Source organism: Oncorhynchus gorbuscha, linkage group LG17 (assembly GCF_021184085.1).
Source record: "Oncorhynchus gorbuscha isolate QuinsamMale2020 ecotype Even-year linkage group LG17, OgorEven_v1.0, whole genome shotgun sequence".
NCBI lineage: Eukaryota > Metazoa > Chordata > Actinopteri > Salmoniformes > Salmonidae > Oncorhynchus > Oncorhynchus gorbuscha.
The window spans coordinates 44,076,343-44,096,106 of NC_060189.1; the positions used below are offsets into that span (position 1 = coordinate 44,076,343).

At 44.8% G+C, this 19,764-nt stretch overlaps 1 protein-coding gene across 1 annotated transcript; it reads right to left on the reverse strand.

Moving 5' to 3' along the window:
• Positions 1-25: 25 nt before the first annotated feature.
• On the reverse strand, positions 26-19,761 carry LOC124001302 (mitotic deacetylase-associated SANT domain protein-like). The gene is made up of 12 exons (XM_046307978.1): positions 19,021-19,761; positions 16,623-16,943; positions 15,766-16,117; positions 14,712-14,778; positions 12,450-12,592; positions 12,103-12,206; positions 9,597-9,672; positions 7,881-7,969; positions 6,583-6,726; positions 5,375-5,500; positions 4,190-4,383; positions 26-2,715 (listed from the first exon to the last, which is right to left on the reverse strand). Exons 1-12 carry the CDS (start codon positions 19,654-19,656, stop codon positions 2,466-2,468), a joined length of 2,502 nt encoding a protein of 833 aa, XP_046163934.1. The 5' UTR covers positions 19,657-19,761; the 3' UTR covers positions 26-2,465.
• Positions 19,762-19,764: the final 3 nt, after the last annotated feature.

The window sequence follows — 19,764 nt, forward strand, 5'->3', positions numbered from 1 at the left end:
GAAAATGACCAACACACTTATTCCATCAGTATTGCACAATTTTAATAAAACAGTGCTTTCCCATATTTTTAAATATTTTTTTTTAACACAGGTGGTAAAAATCTAATTGAAACAAATAAATGACATAGTAAAAAGCACTTGAGAATCCATTTCATTTGACATCATTAGTGTGAAATGAACCCCATATGAAAATAGCATTGAAAGTTTGCATTCATAGAATTTAATTTATAGATATATATTAGCTAAATAAACCTTTACATGTTTTCTATTCCCTTACCTAATTCGATGAAAGCGAATAAGGTTTACAGCTTCTTAGCATTTGTGGCCCTCAATTTAATTCTTGATTCTGTTTAACGGTATTAAAACATTTTTTTTTTCAAAACAAACAAACGCCTCGTGACAATCTCTGGGGAAGTAAAACTAAAGAGATATAAATTAAGATGACAAAAGTGAAAAGTCAGGATTAAACCTAGTTTTCCACAAATGGCTGAATTTCAGAAGGATATTTGACCAAAAAGCAGCACATTTGCAAGAAGCCATCCCCACACACACACACACACACACACACACACACACACTCTCAAACACTCCAGAACGCAGAGAACATTCCCAACAGACAGACACACAGTGCATAGTACGCAGGTAGGTTTAACCTAGCAAGGTAATTGGAGCAGTTACTCTCCGCTCCCCACTCTACTTAACAAGAAAATGTTCTGCCTGCTCATTTGTTGCCATGGCGACAGATCGAGCCAGCTCTGGGAATAGAGATATGAGATATAGTGCTTGGCAGAAAGAGATAGATCGATAGAGACAGACTGTTATGGGAAGCCCTTTTTTATTTTATTTGAATAGGCCAGACAATAGGAGTCGTCTCCATAGAAATAGAATGACCAGAGCAGACCTTCCCATTCAAATCAACATCATGTTTCCCCCTCTCTATCCCCCTGGTGTAATGATATGGTTGACAGAGGGTTAACTGCCTATAAAGCTACTAAGGACCAATTTGGAGAGGGCACAAAGAGGGGCATTCTGGGTACAGGATGGGGGCATCAGGGATCACGTTGTTGTTCTATTGCACATTCTATTTACATGTACTTTTCTTCTCCGACTTCTTTTTCTGGAGATCTCCTTCTCAAACCTCACAGTTCAAAACAGACAACAAAAGCAATGTCATAAATAACCCTATACTGTGGTCAAATGAGAACGAGAGCTTCAAAGCAACCTGCCGCAAAAGCAATATAATAATAATATACGAGACAACGGTGACATTATTAATAACAATATGACCATTTGACATGATAAGCAAAAAAAAAGCAAAAAAAAAAGCAACAGTAATTTGTTGAATATCAAAAAATAACCTTTGTAAAAATGAATGGTCATTCATTCGAAGATAAAAACGTGTTTAAAACATCCAAGGCATCGACAGTGAGGAGGAATACCAAATCTATTGAAAAAGAAAAGTGACAAGGTAGGGATTCACAAAACTAAAACCCAAAAGTACAGCACTTGAAACTAAGAAAGAAACCAGTTTGGTGAACTGAGGACCGATGCACCTGTACAAGCTTTTGGCAGTCTTGAGTGGGAAAGGTCCCAAACATGAAAGACTATGAAACACATTCAATGCAGTGTTCTCTAAACAGATCGGTTCTTCACATGTAGGCATGTCACCACACAGGTAGTGTTACCACCACGTCAGTCTATCTGAGCTTTTCCTGATCTAGAAGTCCTTCCCCACTTTAATATTGCATTGTCCCAATCACTCATTTTATCTCCTTCTATTCACAGCATATCAAACTGCAGAGAGAGCGCAGGGCGGTGGCCAAGCCGGGTTGCATTGTGGTTCATGTAGTCTTGCGTTGCCAAGCATCACACAGTGTTCTCGTTTTTTTTTAAAGCCTACACGGCTAGGGGCGTGGCTATGAGTTCCCACCTGATGAGTGTCTGTGTGCTGTGACTGGCTGAAAGTGCTGACAGGAACAGGAAGAAGCCAGGGGAGGATGGCAGACAGGAGGGGGGGGGGGGGGGGGGGGAGTCATGGCGTTCGAGAGAGAGATGGCTTTCATACCCTACTGTATAGCCGTGGGGCGTGTCAGAGATCAGTAACCCTTCCCTTTAACCTGCTTGTGATGCGTTCAGCATCACAAGCAGGTTACAGAGAAGAGGGAGAAAACCTGTCCCTGAAAGTGTCACGATAGGCGATCCTGTTCCATGAAACAATGAAAAAGAAGTTTGTTTCAAGACAAATGCTGCTAAAGCAGGTGTCACAAGAGGGCGTAAAATGTCCCTAGAGCGCTAGGAGCAGCCGAGGCCTCGTACTTCTGTTATGTTCCCATCACCCTGACAGTAGAGGAGCAGTCAGTCTGTCTTGTTTGTCTGGCCATCCGCCTTAGCCATAGAGATGACTAGAGTGTGCACTTGCCATAACGGCATAATATGTTGTGGGCTCCCTTTCTATCTTCATGGTCTCAGTGCCAGTCATCATCTTCCTCGACATCATCGTCTTCGTCAGATGAGTCATCGTTAGTGCCGTCTCCTCCAGCTGCGTTCTCCTCCCGTGCCCCGTTCTGCCGCGCGGCCAGTAACGCTGCAGCTTCCGCCGCCGCCTGGGCCTCTGCCCTCTCCTCCGCCTCCTTCTGCCTCAGCGCAGCGGCCTTCTTCTCCTGCTCCGCGTGGCTCTTCATGTGGGCACTGCGGCTCTTCACCTTGTAGAAGATCCTAAGGGGAGGAGGAGGAGGAGAGGGGCAGAGGTTAGAGGTCAGAGAGAAGGCTGGGTTGGCTTCCTTGTTAGCTTTCGTATCTGTGGACAAGCACTAGCTCTAATTTGATAACCCCGTTGCAGGAAATGTCTAACTTTCTACTGTATCTGGGGTTTTAAAAGGCTTCTGAAGATTGTAATTTCTACTCGACTTTCCCTTTTGAAAAATGTCCATTCATTATATAATTCACATTTCCTGTTGCTGCATGATTATTTTCCTGCTGCAGAAAACTGGCTCAAATTAAGCTCCTACATCTGTATGGTGTTGGTTCACAGTAGACAAGTAGAAGGTCCGCACTTCAATTTGAAGAGTGTAGACCTTCTCTTTGCACAAGCACGGTACTGTGTGTGAACCTGGAGGAAGGAGAACTGATGATGTCCAAATGCCAGAAACATCTGCCCATTAAATATTACTTTTCCTTACTTCATATTCGAAGGTTCCCAAACCATACAATGCTTAATTATAGAACTGGATGAAGTGTAACACCATGCCAAGGCAGAATACTGTAGAGTAGTCTGCAGTATGTGGACCAGTGAGGAATCGGATATGGGATAAGAGCTGCATAGACTGGGGGCATAACATGCCATATCACTGCTGTGTTTCAGTTGCTAGGAGACAGATGATAATAACAGAACTGTGGTTGCTAACTGGACGAGCTCTTCAATCAGAGGCAGTCAGCACTGCTTGATTTTTTTATAGCAGGAAGCTCAAACAACCACCAAGGAGCACTTTTCACTGTATTACACATGCGCATGCACGCACACACACATCGCTCAGAGTGCTTCCCAAGTGAGTGTTTCTGCAACCAACAGCCGCTCCAAGATTCCAACCTATTCAAACCAACCGGTGCAACATTGCAGTTACCCTGCAGATCTTGTCGAAATCGCTGTACACTCTGATCAAGGTCTCTCCTCCAATATGCAAATCACAACTACCAGTCCATACAATTCACTGTCGGAGTAACATGCGTCAAAATCACGAGCGGTGATGTCATTGGTTAGTGTGCTAGCACTGTAAATACAGAGTGGACAACTTCTAATTGCAAACATAGACAAAATGCTTTATCCAGATCTGGAATCTCAAGACTATCCCCCCCCCACCTTCAACCAGCACCGCATCAAGAGTCCGGCCAACTTTGACACAAATGACGACGCCATGTTGTTCTGCCTATTGGCATCTAAAACATATCTTCGATATGGGGGCTCCTGAGTGGTGCAGCGGTCTAAGGCACTGTGTCTCAGTGCTTGAGGCGTCATTACAGACACCCTGGTTCGAATCCAGGCTGTATCACAACCGGCGGTGATTGGGAGTCCCATAAGGCGGCGCACAATTGGCCCAGCGTTGTCCGAGTTTAGGCCGTCATTGTAAATAAGAATTTGTTCTTGACTGACTTGCCTAGTTAAATAAAGAAAATAAATATCGCAGACACTGACCGGTCACACTTCTTGCAGGGGAACTCTCCCTCTGGTCCGGCAGGGCCCTTGGTCCCTGATATGGTCCCGGTCTTGGGGGCCGGTCGTGGTTTCGAGGAGGCGCCGGAAGGGAGCTGAGGAGGGAGACTGACACGGGACGACGTCTGGTTTCTCCTCGAGCCCTCCTGACTCTTCAACACCAGGACTGCTCCAGCCTGCACATGGAAATACTTCATTTGCTAATTGATTTAAGCAGGCAAAATATCTATTGGATGCAAGGACACAGGCATGGATACAAAAAGCACCCTCTCCTCCCAATTGCCAAGCTGCCCAATAACCATGACAGCTGATCAGAATCAAACACAGGAGGTTAGTGGCACGTTAATTGAGGAGGATGGGGCTTATGGTAGCGGCTGGAGCGGGATGGGTGGAATGGTATCAAATACAAATGATACCAATGTGTTTGGTCCGGGTTTGGCCGGTGTGGGCCGTCATTGTAAATAAGAATTTGTTCTTCACTGACTTGCCTAGTTAACCAAAAGGTTAAATCAAAATAAATACTATTTTAAATTCCATTATCCCCATTCCAGCCATTATGAGCCGTCCGCCGCTCAGCAGCCCCCAGTGATGTCAGAGCAGTATCTTGCCAACTGCACCCACAACTCTGGTCAGCACACACACTCACACACCTCCCAAAGTCACACTAACCTAGACATTGTATACCTGGATAGTACAAAATAAGTACATCATAATAAGGCAGTTTTTTTTATATACACATCTTACAAAACATAAACAAAGCTTTATGTTTCACCTCAGGCCATATTTTAAAACCATAGATTTCTACCAGGTCACCAACTAACAGCAGAAATGGTGTCAAAGGTTTTCTGAGTCATTGTTTGCTGACAGAGTCAAATTACACAACATGGGGAGAGGGGAAGCCAGCCAAATCAGCTGTTCAGTATTTAGCCACTAGACGGCAGAAGACCTATGAACACCGCAGCTTGGTGTCCCTCACCACTGTTCTACTGTGAACTCAGTCGAGGCAAGTTCAAAAGTGCAAATATTGTTGACTGCACGGGGTGTTGATTACACAAGAATAAAACTATCACATACATCCATGCTCATTCATCTTCGAGTCAGTGTCTCCTCTACTCAGGAGGAGATGCTCCTCTACACAGACACAGTTCCGCTGCATCTCCAACTCACGTTCTCAGTGGCTTGTACCATATGTGTCATCCTGCTTGGACTGGAGCCCCACTGCTTCCTGTCAGCTGACACCTCCCACTTCCTGCTATCTTCGTCTTCCTTCCGAGATTCTAATCTCTGAGAGCACTGTTGGTAGAAAGAGAGAGAGAGAGAGAGGTATTTTCTCAATTAGAATTGCTCACTTCCTGCGTCCTCGCTCACCTCACGTTGAAAAAGTAAAAGTTCAAATTGATGAGAGCGAACGTGGATGGAAATGCGCTCACTTGAAATGAGACAGTCCTTCTCCAGTCCTGCGTCATTAGGCAAACTACATTTGCAGGGGTGGATCCCAAAATAAATGCGTAAAGTGCTCAAAACAAATTAAGTTAGTTCTGCAAGACATTTCATGGATAAAAGGATAAGTAAAAGAGATTTGCTTCCTCGCCAAAAGGAGGCTATCAAGGAGGGGAGGACCATCTTCCGTTTGCATACTAACGATCTGACCCACTCCTCGATCTCTTATCGGAATTCTGGGTCACGGATGAGAGGACGGTCTTTTGCCCAAACAAGAAAGCGAGAGAGAGAGAGAGAGAGAAAGCGCGAGAGAGTAAGCGAGAGAGAGAGAGGGAGAGTCACTGTAGAAAGATTGTTTATGTAGTGTTGTTTCTGTTGGTAGGGAGATGCAGAGATGCGTTTCATTGTGCTTTCAGAATTGTTCATACCGTATACAGTACAGTAGCAGGGTATCCCACACAGTACATTTGATGAAATACGTCTGCGATGCTGTTATGAATGGGTTATGAAATCCGTACATTAGGTAGCCCTCAAATTAAAGTCTTACCAACAAATCACAACTTGTGTCCTAGGTTAAAATGGGTGGCTGTGAGTGAGTCAGCACCTCTAAATAATACACTAAATCATTTTCTCTGGGTGTGCGCCAGCTCTCGTTTTTTATTATGCTTTTTATTTGGCTGAGGGACTGACACGATTTTACGCACTTTGGGGTCGACTACTTCCTCTGTTCTTGTCATGCTTACATGCTTATATATATATATATATATATATATATATATATATTGTAAAATGTGCTATGAAGTCCTTAATGTCGGTACTCTTCATTGGCTTCAGGACATGCTTCTGAATGGACTATGTACGAGGCTATGAATGTGCTAGATATGGGCCATGAATGTGCTACATGAAGACCTTATGTAGGTAGTCAATCAACTCACTTTGAGGTCCAGCTCCTCATCAGTGCTCCTGCTCTCAGGTGGCTCTGAGTCTCCGTAGATCAGAGCGCCGTTCCGACCGATCTTTACCCGTTTCTTACAGGTGTAGTAGAACTCCACGCACTGAGCCACTGTCTTCGTGCTCACCTGTGTACCAGCCACACACACAGAAACACACTTCATATCTAGGCCCATTACAAGGTTTAGAGCAGAAGACGCGAAAGCGTCTACTCAACTACAGTACCAGTCAAATGTTTGGACACATTCCGGGGTTTTCGTTTATTTGAACTATTTTCTACATTGTAGAATTATGGTGACGGCATCAAAAGGAGGAAAATAACACATTTGGTAATAATGTAGTAACCAAAACTAAAGTGTTAAACAAATCGAAATATCTCCTCTGAATAGTTGATGTTGAGATGTGTCTGTTACTTGAACTCTTGTGAAGCATTTATTTGGGCTGCAATTTCTGAGGCTGGTAACTCTAATGAATTTCTCATCTGCGGCAGAGGTAACTCTGGGTCTTCCTTTCCTGTGGCTGTCCTCATGAGAGCCAGTTTCATCATAGCACTTGATGCTTTTTGCGACTGCACTTGAAGAAACTTTCTAAGTTCTTGAAATGTTCTGTATTGACTGACCTTCATGTTTTAAAGTAATGATGGACTGTTGTTTCTCTTTGTTTATTTGAGCTGTTCTTGCCATAATATGGACTTGGTCTTTTACCAAATAGGGCTAACTTCTTATACCATCCCTACCTTGTCACAACACAACGGATTGGCTCAAACGCATTAAGTAAAGAAATTCTACAAATTAACATTTAACAAGGCACACCTGCTAATTGAAATACATTCCAGGTGACTACCTCATGAAGCTGGTTGAGAGAATGCCAAGAGTGTGCAAAACTGTCAAAGGGTGGCTACTTGAAGAATCTCAAATATAAAATATATTTTGATTTGTTTAACACTTTTTTGGTTACTACATGATTCCATATGTGTTATTTCAAAGTTTTGATGTCTTCAGTATTATTCTACAATGTAGAAAATAGTAAAAATAAAGAAAAACCCTTGAATGAGTAGGTGTGTCCAAACTTTTGACTGCTACTGTATATCCTCCTGGAAAAAAATGACTCACCCGGGAGTTTTTTGGGAGACAGAGGCAACCTCTCAGTAACCTTTGCAGCATATTACAGTAACCAAGTAGGAATGGTGAATGGGAACAGATTAAGCAAGGCCCTCAGTTGACTTATGTGAGCACTGAGCAGCCCATGCCATTTATAGATATATACATAGACTGGCACATACCAGTTTCTGGACCATGAAGAAGTCTTTCTTATAGGCAGCGATCCCTTTGTTGAAGTAACGCCTCTCTACTGAGGTCCAGCTGTCTGACCCTGAGAGAGAGAAAGAAAGAGAGACAGTTAGATGGACAGACACTGACTGGTGACGGTCTGCTTCTGTATGCACAGGGTGGACACACACACACGACTGGTTCGATAAACAATGCTTCTCTGTCCTCTGTTCTCTGTCCTCTGCTCAGCTGCTTCCCAGCTGAAACAGTTCTATCAAGTTTGTGCATATGTTATGACAACATTTTGGGCCATTTTTGTTCGTTATGGAATTGGGCTCGGGTTTTGCCTGCTGTTCGGGTACACAACATTTCTTCTGTAAGTAAACCGAAGTCTACGCCACTTCGTCTGTGATTGGTTAAAAGTAGGGACGACACCAAACATCACAGTTAGATGTCAAATTGGGCGACTAAGATCTCTTTCGGCAAAAACATGAAAATTAATGACAGATTGCTTGAGTCATCTTAGATGAATTCTGACTATTTTGACTATGGCGTCTCAATATGAACGAACAGTACTATTGCTTGAAAAACGAGAGGAAAGCGGCAAAGGTATTTTTAAGGGAGTATGCAAGCACACTCGTTCGGTTCGTCGAGCCGAGTTCTGGCGCTAACACCTTAAAGCTGAGAGGAGCTCTGGAGACATCCCTGCTACTATCCTGAACAAAAATATAAGCGCAACATGTAAAGTGTCGATCCCATGCTTCATGAGCTGAAATAAAAGATCCCAGAAACTGTTCCATACGCACAAAAAGCTTATTTCTCTCAAAGTCTGTGCACAAATTTGGTCACATCCCTGTTAGTGAGCATTTCTCGTTTGCCAAGATAATCCATCCACCTGACAGGTGCGGCATATAAAGAAGCGGATTAAACAGAATGATCATTACACAGGTGCAGCTTGTGCTGGGGACATAAAAAGGCCACTCTAAAATGTGCCGTTTTGTCACACAACACAATGCCACATGTCTCAGGTTGAGAGAGTGTGCAATTGACATGCTGACTGCAGGAATGTCCACCAGAGCTGTTGCCAGATCATTTAATATTCATTTTTGTCTACCATAAGCCGCCTCCAACGTCGTTTTAGAGAATTTGGCAGTACGTCCAACTGGCCTCAAACCACAGATCACGTGTAACCACGCCAGCCCAGGACCTCCACATCCGGCTTCTTCACCTGCGGGATCGTCTGAGACCAGCCACCCAGAAAGGTGATGAAACTGAAGAGTATTTATGCCTGTAATAATGCCCTTTTGTAGGGGAAAACTTATTCTGATTAGCTGGGCCTGGCTCCCAAGTGGGTGGGCCTATGCCCAGTCATGTGAAATCCATAGATTAGGGCCTAACGTATTTCAATTGACTGATTTCCTCGCATGAACTATAACTCAGTAAAATTGTTGATGTTGATTTTATACATTTGTTCAATATAGAAAATAGAAGAAAAGGGCCCCATGCAAGCATACAACACAGGCTTGCCTGCAGGGATGCACTTTGACATACTCCAGTGAAGTGTGATGATTCTGACTCAGTAAAAGGACCCACAGAGAGTTATGCACACAGGCCTGCCTGCAGGAATGCACACACACACACAACATAACCCGGTGGACACAGTAAGAAATGACCAGTACCCATAGAACTAATAATGCACAGATAGTGTCTTAATCTATGACATGACAAACCTGAGTAGTGGTAGTCTCCTAGTCGGTGGTCCTTAGGGAAGACGGGGTTTTTCAACAGCAGGAAGGCCAACGCTCCCTGAACAACAAGAACAGCATTATCAGCCCAATCGTTCACAAATTAACTCGCAAGAGTAAACACGTAGATCAACAGCTCACGAGACACTGAGCAATACTTGAAATCAAGGGCTACTTGGTTGGTTTTCAGAGCACACACACCGGACGCTGATCAGGGTAATGCTTGATATTGATATTGACCGATTCCTTGATATTGAAGCTGATCTGTTAGTCATTGTGATGGGATGGATTAACCCGGTGAGCTACTGTAAGAGAGCAACAGCAATGCCTCCTGATGCTGGAGAGAGAGAGAGTGGGCGCACCGCACACACTGATAACCACCCTCGGTCTCCTTGACAACAACATGGTGCCACTACCATAAAGCCCTCTTTCTCTATCTTTTTCTCCATCTCCCTTCCTCTAACTCAATGTCTCTCTCGCTCTCTGAACACTCTGCTGAACATATGTGACCTTTACTCCAGAGTGAGTAAGAGTGTGTGTGTGTGTGTGTGTGTGTGTGCGTGTGCGTGTGTGTACACACACGTCTTTTCTACATTGGGCATATGGAGCACTGGGCATATCTTATAACAAAACAACACACAGATTAGGGCGACCGAATGAATGGGCACAGTCATTATGCTCTTTCTAGAATGCATTTTTGTTTAGGTGCATTTTTCTCTCTGGTTAAAGTAGTAATACATTTATTTAATTGTTGTAAAAAACAGTGAGTGCTTCATCTTACATCGAAATATGACATTATTTTGACATTGGTAATTATTTTATATTACGCAAATTTCTCGACAGTGGAAAGAACGTGTTACTACATTAGACAAACTAACGTTTTCAACTGAGCAAACTTTTGCTACATTGCGCACTAATGAACAGGCCCCTGGCGTAAGCTGATCTGGCTGATGCTGAGGGGGCGAGGGATGTTTAAGGAGGAAGCGTTGCCTAGTCTGTGCCCAGCTGAATCATATCTTGTGTAGGCTACATGTGAACTCTCAACGCAGTTACTGAAGGCAATCTCCATCTCACCTTCACAAATCTCCAAACTAGCTTCATGGCTCTGGCCGAGACAAAATATAACCTGCAGCTTCTCAATATTAACAAAATGTCCGGTAGATTGTGTTCACAAACGTGCTTGAGGAAATAGACATCTTTCCATGATGTTACAATAACGAAAGCGAGTGCACGGGCTTGACTCATCAGATTTGGGGGGATTTGGTCAACCGCGCCACTATCCAAGGTGCTGAATCTCTGCAACTACACAAAAATATGGTGTGTAAAAAAACAATTTGGGTTAGCTTAAAAAAACACCCCAATTTGGGTTAGCTTGTAACCCAGCGCTGGGTAAATATTGGACAGAACACAAACTGGGTTATTTTGACCCAGCCAGTTGGGTGGTTTGGATTACCCAAACAGGTTCATTTAACCATTAATTGGGTTTATATTCACTTTAATGCTGCGTTGACCGAGAAACCGGGTCTTCTTTATTCTAATTGCTAGGTTATTTCCAGGAGGCGTGGCCAATTAAGGGTGTGGCTTTCAGATAGTTATTTTTGGCCGCCCGTGAGAGTAAACGACATTCTGTTCATCATGTTAACTTCGTACACTGCAAATAAAACTGATCCTTGAACATTTTTGCACTTCACATATTCTAATTTAACATTAACAACATTATTATTTACATATTGTAACAAAGTGGTAACCATCCCAGCATTGGGATATGCATAAGAACTGATAATCGTGTAAGCCTCCTTTTTCAACAGGATGCTACTTAAATCAGGTAAAACCTATTGAAGGAGACCAAATACATGCTACGATTCATTGATTTTGATGATAGTGAAATCATGAAAATAATTGTGTCTTGCCTACATAGATTCAAGGAGAACAAGGCAACTAGGAGCAATAGTGAACTCAAGAGCACCTGTGCTGTATCATACCTTGTTACATATTCACACAGTTTACACAGCCCTCCTCTTACCATACACCATTTGTGGTTGCAGTAGGAAGAGAGTGCTGCGCTACAGTAGCCAGAGTGGCCATGTGGGTTCGATTCCCGCTGGGGCCACCCATATGTAAAATGTATGCACAGATTACTGTACGTTGCTCTGGATAAAAGCGTCTGCTAAATTACATATATTATTATATTATGAATGTATTGTGAATACATTCGGAGGTGGTATAGCTAGCTGTTATCCTAGAAGGATATTGGAACACAGCCTGCGTCCAGTTAAATCACACCCACTAAAGCCACGGTTGTTCTCAGTAGACACATAATGGATGATAACCATCACAAACAGACAGATACCATCTGCAGTTGTCCAATAACACACACTCTTTTTCATTTTCAACCCATTTCGCTACAGTGTGCCCTAATGAACAAAACCCAGCTCTCCTCCCCTCCCGGTCATCCCTTCTCAGTCAACATGACCCATCATGCATTGCTCACCATGATGTCACCCTTGCACTCATACAGGCAGTGCAGCACCAGCTCCTGATTGGTCCCTCCTCCGTGCAGTGCGCTGGAGCATGACAGGTGCATGAGGTCATCCACTGGAGGGAGAGAGGGGGGGGGGGGGAGGAAGGGAAGGAGAGAGAAAGGAAGAGATTGGGATCAAGATCGAGATAGCGTGATCAGCCCATTGTTGTCATTGGGTTCTTCAAATCAGCACTGAATTACTGATTTACTGAGACTCAAATTTACTGAGACTTACATTTGACAAATACCAACCTGAGTATTGACAGTTTTAAGGACAGAGGATTAAAGATGTGTCAGCTGATATGTTAGTCTGTTACCTCTCTCGTGGTGTCCAGGTTTAGCCTCCAGGTCGTGGAGAGGAGCCCAGACCAGCAAAGCTTTGTGATGGTCGTGTTTGGCCGCTGAACGCTGCCTCAGTTCTGGAACCTCTGCCTGGTACCGGACGCCGATGTTTATACGCCTGAGATGACAGAATGTACAGTCAGTGGCTGGTTGGGAAGACAGAGAGGGGGGGGTTACATTTGTTTGCATGAGGTACCATCTTAGCCCTGCTATGGGTTAGCCTTCACTATTCTGATGTCTGTGGAGGACACAGCCATATGTTATGGCTAACACTCTGGGATCAGGGCTACTCAACTCTTACCCTACGAGGTCCAGAGCTGCTGGTATTCTGTTCTACCAGATAATCAACTGCACCCACCTGGTGTCCAAGGTCTAAATCAGTCCCTGATTGAAATCATGAAAATAAGTGTGTCTTGCCTGGAGGGGAACAATGGAAAAACACAGTGGAACTGGATTTGGTGTCCAGATTTGAAATTGGAGGGCTCTAAATCATATTATTGTTATTGACAGGGACAATCTTTCGTAACTACTGTAAATGTTCTATTTAAAAGAAATATCACGTCTGGATAAGAGCATTTATTAACATGTAGCTACCTAGGGGGTCGGCTGTGTTGCAGAAATAAGCCAAAGCTCATCATTAAGAAATACATCTCTGCACCCAAATCTACAGGGTAAAAATGATGCTGTAAGTCTATCAGATTACCCTCAGGATACTCCAAATAAAGTGAATGGCTGCTTTGGAAACCGTTTGGAACGCAGCCGATTTTTTGCCTGTTCCCTGCCTGGTCACAAATTGCAAAGGCCTGCAGACTGCGAGCTCAGTTCGGGCCCCTCCTCCTTCCTCGCAGAGTGGGCTAGCTGGGGCGCATTCAGGAGAGCACAACGTTGTCGAACGTTCAGAGAGAAATGTATGAGGCCTTTGTAGAATAAAGAATCACGTCAGTTGTGTTCGTTACATTTCAATCTGCACCTTTCACAAAGATTGCCTCCTGAACTAACCCTGGTATAAGCTGATCTGAAGACTAAATGGACTTGTCTAACAAGAAACAATAGTTTTGATTTCCCATTGTATTACGTTTCAAAATATAAACTGCGGCTACTCACTTAACAAAATGTCTGGTACATTGTGTCCACAAATGTGCTCGAGGAAATAGACATGTGCACGGGTTTGACTAGTCAGATTTGCAGGGATTTTCTCAACCGCGGCGCTATCCATGGTGCTGAATCTCTGCTACTACACTCAAAAAACTGCTGGGTTAAAAACAACCCAATTTGGGTTAGCTGGTAACCCAGCACTGGGTAAATATTGGACAGAACACAAACTGGGTTATTTTGACCCAGCCAGTTGGGTTTACGTGAATAACCCAACATGTTGGGTGGTTTGGATTACCCAAACAGGTTCATTGAACCATTAGTTGGGTTTATATTTACTTTCATGCTGCTTCATATTTCAGCTTTCATTCAGCTGGGACATTTTTTTATTCTAATCCGTAGGCTATTTTCAGGAGACGTGGCCTATTAGGGGCGTGTCTTTCAGGTAGATATTTTTGGCCACTCGTGAGAGTATATGTCATTCCTGTTCATCATGTTAACTTTGTACACTGTAAAATCAAATGTTCCTTTAATATTTTTGCACTTTACATATTCCAATATAAAATGTATAACATTAGTATTTACATATTGTAACAAAGTGGTAACTATCCCAACATTGTAGAACTAATGCTCGTGTGTACGCCTCATTAAAAAGCATCAAAAACTCATCCTGGCTCTTTTTAAAGAAAACAACTCAACTAAGTGACCCAATGTCTGCAACCCAGCAGAGGGGTCATCCCTGTGACAAAGTCACCACAATAAGAGAGTTATCATAAGGAAAAAACTCAACCTTCCGATATCCCCCTGAGCCAGGTACAAGGGGAAAGAAAAGGGCCAACAAGCTGGCTGTCATCTTTCAGTCAAAGGTAAGATAAAACAAATGTCATTTTAACTAGGCTGTAGGCTACTAACTTCACAATACCTTAGGTCTACATTCAAACTATGCTACATCAACAAATTGTGTGGCGACTTTGACAGAACTTTGAGTTGATTCAATTGTGACAAATGCAACAGGACATCAGTAGATTCCTGTTTATATTGAACGGGAATACTGGATATTACAAAGATGGTTGTAATTTTCTCTGGAAGAAAAATGTATAGATTTTCAGGAAAATATTCAAGCCTAGTGTGTGTTCTGTACTCACGGTTCTATACTGACTGGAGTGGCCTCGCCGATTGCAAGGAGGACTGGTGGGGTTATGTCAACGCTGTCTGAAAAACACACAAAAAAACATGTCAACGCTGTCTGAAAAACACACAAAAAACATATTACCCCAGGTAAGTTGACTGAGAACACATTCGCATTTACACCAACTATCTGGGGAATAGTTACAGGGGATAGGAGGGATGAATGAGCCAATTGAAAGCCAGGAATGAGTAGGTGGCCATGGTGGCCAGATTGGAAATGTAGCCAGGACATCAGGGTTAACAGCCCTACTCTTACCATAAGTGCCATGGGATCTATAGCGACCACAGAGAGTCAGGACACCCGTTTAACATTCCATCCGAAAGACAACACCATACACAGGGCAATGTCCCCAATCACTGCCCTGGGGCAATGAGATCTTTTTTTTTTGGCCAGAAGAAAAGAGTGCCTCCTACTTGCCCTTCAACACCCCGTGCAGCAGCATCTGGTCTCCCATCCAGGAACCAACCAGGACCAAACCTGCTTAGCTTCTGAGGCAAGCCGGAAGTGGGCTGCAGGGCGGTATGCTGCTGGGTGAACTTTTTAATTTACCATCTTTATACCTCCTCCTTATCGTCTTACAACAGAAGATATTTCGAAGCGCAGATTTTGAGGGACTGAGCTAACCCCATGCATATTACTCAAGAAAAGTTTATATGAAAGAATAATGTCATGGTTCAACTCACACAGCTACAGGTCATTCTGAGCACAGCTTGTTCAAACCATAATGTCTGGTTTCCAGGTCCCAGATTAAGCCTTTTCCTGGACTAAAAAACATGAAAGAATCTCCATTGAAAGTGTTTTTTTTTTGTCCTGGACTTGTCTTACACTGTGTCTGGGAAACTGGTGCCAAATCATCTACAACCCCCATTAGGACCCAGGTAGAATACATTTGGGACTACAAATCCTAGTCAGACCCAGGTTGAGTTGTTTGGACTACAAATCTCAGTTGGATTTAGATAGAGGATCTTTGAACTACAACCCCCAGTAGGACCCCAGGTAGTGGTACTCACTGGATCTCAGCAGGCTGCGTGTGGCTGATTTGGGTGTTATGGGTGGAGGCAGACCCTGGCTGGAGACAGCAGCTGCAGCAGAGGAGAGGAAGGTAGAGAAGTAGAGACCTGATCCTCCTCTCACAGGGCTGAGGATGGGCGGGGGGGTGTAGGGGGGCATGGTCAGGGGGTTGTCAATCAGCCGGACAGGGGAGCGGAGGTGGCTCTGGTAGGAAGTGATGCTGGAGTAGACAGTCGGGGCGATGAAGGTGCCAGGTTTGGGAGGCGGGATGAAGAGAGGTTCGGGCCGGGGACGCCGTTTGGACTTTTTTCCGTCGTCATCGTCGTCTTTCCCTCCCTGGGTGCCGCCGTTCTAAAGGAGGAAGTAGCACATCAATACAAACATTCTTGCATAACGGACAACACAGCACTGTTCCAATGTCCAAACTAGCATACACCAGTTAGTAAGAAGAGATGTATTGTAAGTGAGTTGTTTATCTGGTCAGATACATTCTACAATACGTAGAATTATCCTCCCATACATTACATGTCCAGTTCAACCCCACCATGGTACTTGTACAGTACATATTCCCTCATAGATTGTACTGTATGTACAGCACAGTGGTAGGCTAGATCTCCATCAATAGTGTGGATAACCCCTGCTAATCTGCTTGACCTCATCTGAGGCAGCAGGAGGGAGATTCGGAATGAGGGCAAGGGGGGAGAGAGAACATAGGGGAACCAGGGGAGAGTGGGGTGCTGGATAAGGGAGAGTGGGAGAGAAGATGGTGGCAAGATATGAGAGACTATAGGAGAAGGAGGTATGAACCAAGCTCTTTTGTTAAGTGTGAGGGGAGGGGAAGAATTGCTGGACCCACCTGTCCTGAGCTGTCCGTCAGAGAGTTCCTGAGCGATCGTCGGCGGGTGACGATGACGGAGGGTTTGCGGTTCATGCTGGTCATGTCTTGGAGCGTGGAGGGGCGCTGTGGCCAGCTTGTGCCCAGGATAGAGTGCTCCCTGTCTAGGGAGGATGAGGACGAGAGGGTGTCTGGCCTCCGTACGGGGACTGACACAGGGATGACCAGGGGCATCATGCTCTCATCACGAGGCCGCTTGGCGCTGTGGCCTCCAGAATCTCTTTCCATGGTCCCTCGCCGTGGCGCTGGCCTTTGGGGGCTCCAGGGTCTGTGGGGCTCCTCCTGCGGAAGAGACAGACACATACACACATCATCCCATAATCCCATATCGAATGTGAGAATCCCTGAACAGGCTTCCTTTACAGACCAAATGAGCAGCCATAGCTATTCCTTACTGCGTCATGTATTACCTTTGTATTGTCGTGTTGAAGTAGAGGCACGGAAAACCTGTTTCAGCAGAATCATACTGCCCAGAGGGTTACAGAAGTATATTGCCAGCTGAAGTATTTGATCAGCTGAAGCGAGTGAGTGAGCGTGGCAGATGCCTATAGGAGTGATCGTGGCAGAAGCCTGTAGGAGTGAGCGTGGCAGAAGCCTGTAGGAGTGAGCGTGGCAGAAGCCTGTAGGAGTGAGCGTGGCAGAAGCCTGTAGGAGTGAGCGTGGCAGAAGCCTGTAGGAGTGAGCGTGGCAGAAGCCTGTAGGAGTGAGCGTGGCAGAAGCCTGTAGGAGTGAGCGTGGCAGAAGCCTGTAGGAGTGAGCGTGGCAGAAGCCTGTAGGAGTGAGCGTGGCAGAAGCCTGTAGGAGTGAGCGTGGCAGAAGCCTGTGAGGTGGCAGAAGCCTGTAGGAGTGAGCGTGGCCTGAAGCCTGTAGGAGTGAGCGTGGCAGAAGCCTGTAGGAGTGAGCGTGGCCTGAAGCCTGTAGGAGTGAGCGTGGCCTGGTCCTGGAGCCCTATTCACTGTCTATTCCCAGTGGAAAAGTCGAGCCTCCAGCCCCAACACCAGGACAGGAGAAAGAGAGGCATAGATTCTGCTGAGCACTGCACCCCAGCCCCCTACACCGGCCCCCACTGGCTTCTGCCTGTACCCCTCCCCAACAGAGTCCCCCCCAGGGAGTGGAATTTCAGCCCTATGGTGGAATGAATGGGGGAGGAGTGCAGAGTGAAATGGGTCTAGTCAGCATTCAGCAACGTAGCGGTCCTATTTTATAATGTATATGGTAAGGCACGAGGCACCCACGTGGCAGTGCAACGTTACTAGCTAACTGGACAGTCACGTAGGGGAAGACCAGGGCTGCATATCCCAGCAATTCCATCATCACTCACCATGTTCTAATGTATTATAAAGTAATAGGTCAAAACTTTTCTAGCAGTTTCTTTACACAAAAAGATCAGGAGCTGTGCTTCTCATCTGTCCATGTGCCTGAAGACCGTGAATGCCTCAAATGTAAACAAAACCTAAATGCACTGATGTTCTGTCCTGCCAAAATCAATCAGTTCTCCTGTGTTTATATTGGGTTGATGACTGCTTATTCCGCTCGGAAAAGTGCTAATCATTCATAAACAACATCATGGTCTGACTCAGTTGGCCTTGGCAGACGCATTAAAGGCTTTTGTTTGTTGCCATTCTAGATAAGGGAGCCGTAATCCCTCTGCAATTATACCCAGGTAAACAACAACAAAATGGATGTTTTAACATCTGTAGAAGATTCCTATTAATGCAGCTCCTACAGCCCAATAACTGGGCTGTAGGGTTAGAATTAGGGGTGTGCATTTGACAATATTTAAATAATATCATGACATTTTTGAGGATGGCCAGATAGGGAAAAAAAAGTATGATTTTCTCCCCCCACCCCACCCCCCTCGCTAAAAGTAACAGTGAAAGATAAGTCTGATTTCCACTGTGAACTGATTCTGATACGAAAAGGTTTTCTGGTGAGTGTTTTGCATTGGTCTGTGTCAGATCTTGTGGAAACTCTGTTCGGTGCGTGCCTGTAATTGCTATTTGAAGTAGGGAGAATAGCATATGTCAGGGTAGGCATGGTTATACAAATGACACTCAAAATGTTGGTATGTCATGGTATAATGTCCTTGTAGGTAACAATTTCACAAGGATAAATCTAATTGAATTCATAAATAAGCTTTTTCATTGTCAAATTTGGTTTTGTTTTATCTAGAACATAACACTCACTCAAGTAATCGAATACTAACTTCTGTTCAGATACCCAGATATCTGGATAACAGGGCCCATTCCTAGTTAAAAATTGAGGGTGGGGATATCCCTGTTAAATCATGTAACTACACTATACCCTTCAAAGCATGACCACAAGCACCACGAGCACCAGGACATGCAGCCATATTTACCTTGACGATGTGTGGCGGTAGTGACTCCATCTCTGAGGCTTTCTGGGCCAGTGTCTCCAGGTTAACCTCCTGGGAAATCCTTTGTTTCCTGCATGTGCTCTGAATGACCCCTGTAGGGGCCAACTGGGCAGCATGGACCCCTTCCGCCTTGGAGGCTCCACCTGGCCCTTCAGAGGTCCCGTTCTGGGCCCCATCAGATGGGATTACGAAAGGGTTGTCAACTGGTGGTGATCCACCTTCCTTGGAGAGTCTCCTGGACCGTCGAGGCTGCAGCTGAAGCTGGGGAGGTTGGAGCTGTGTCTCTGTGTGGGGGAACTGGGGGTCTGTGCGGGGGGGAATGTGTGGAGAGTCTGGGGATGTTTCCTTGAGGTCTGGTGGGGTTGGTGGAGGAATGGTCTCCTGGGAGTGCACCAACACAGGCGGCTGGGAGAGAGGATGTGGGTGGGTAGGTGGGTTTTGGTTGCTGGGGTAAAATTCTAGTACATGTTGTGGTTGTGGCTGCAATTGCTGTTGTTGTATTTGGCGTCGTTGTTGTATTCGTTGCTGTATTTGCTGCTGTTGTATTTGTTGCTGTTGTATTTTCTGCTGTTGCTGCTTCACCATTTGCTGCTTCATCTGATGGTGTTTTTGTTGCATTTGTTGTTGTTGCTGTAATATTTGTTGCTGTTGACGTTGCTGTATTTTCTGCTGCTCCTGCTGTTGCAGCTGGAGTTGTGGATGCTGTTGGGGTTGGGGATGCTGTTG

What these genes read in the sequence shown, in the direction of transcription:
- LOC124001302 (XM_046307978.1), bottom strand. Translation starts at nt 19,656, where the DNA reads ATGCAACAAAAACACCATCAGATGAAGCAGCAAATGGTGAAGCAGCAA. An exon ending in TACCGCCACACATCGTCAAG is followed by an intron (nt 16,944 to 19,020) that starts GTAAATATGGCT and finishes TCTCTTCCGCAG; the next exon opens with GAGGAGCCCCACAGACCCTG. An exon ending in TGACGGACAGCTCAGGACAG is followed by an intron (nt 16,118 to 16,622) that starts GTGGGTCCAGCA and finishes TTCCTCCTTTAG; the next exon opens with AACGGCGGCACCCAGGGAGG.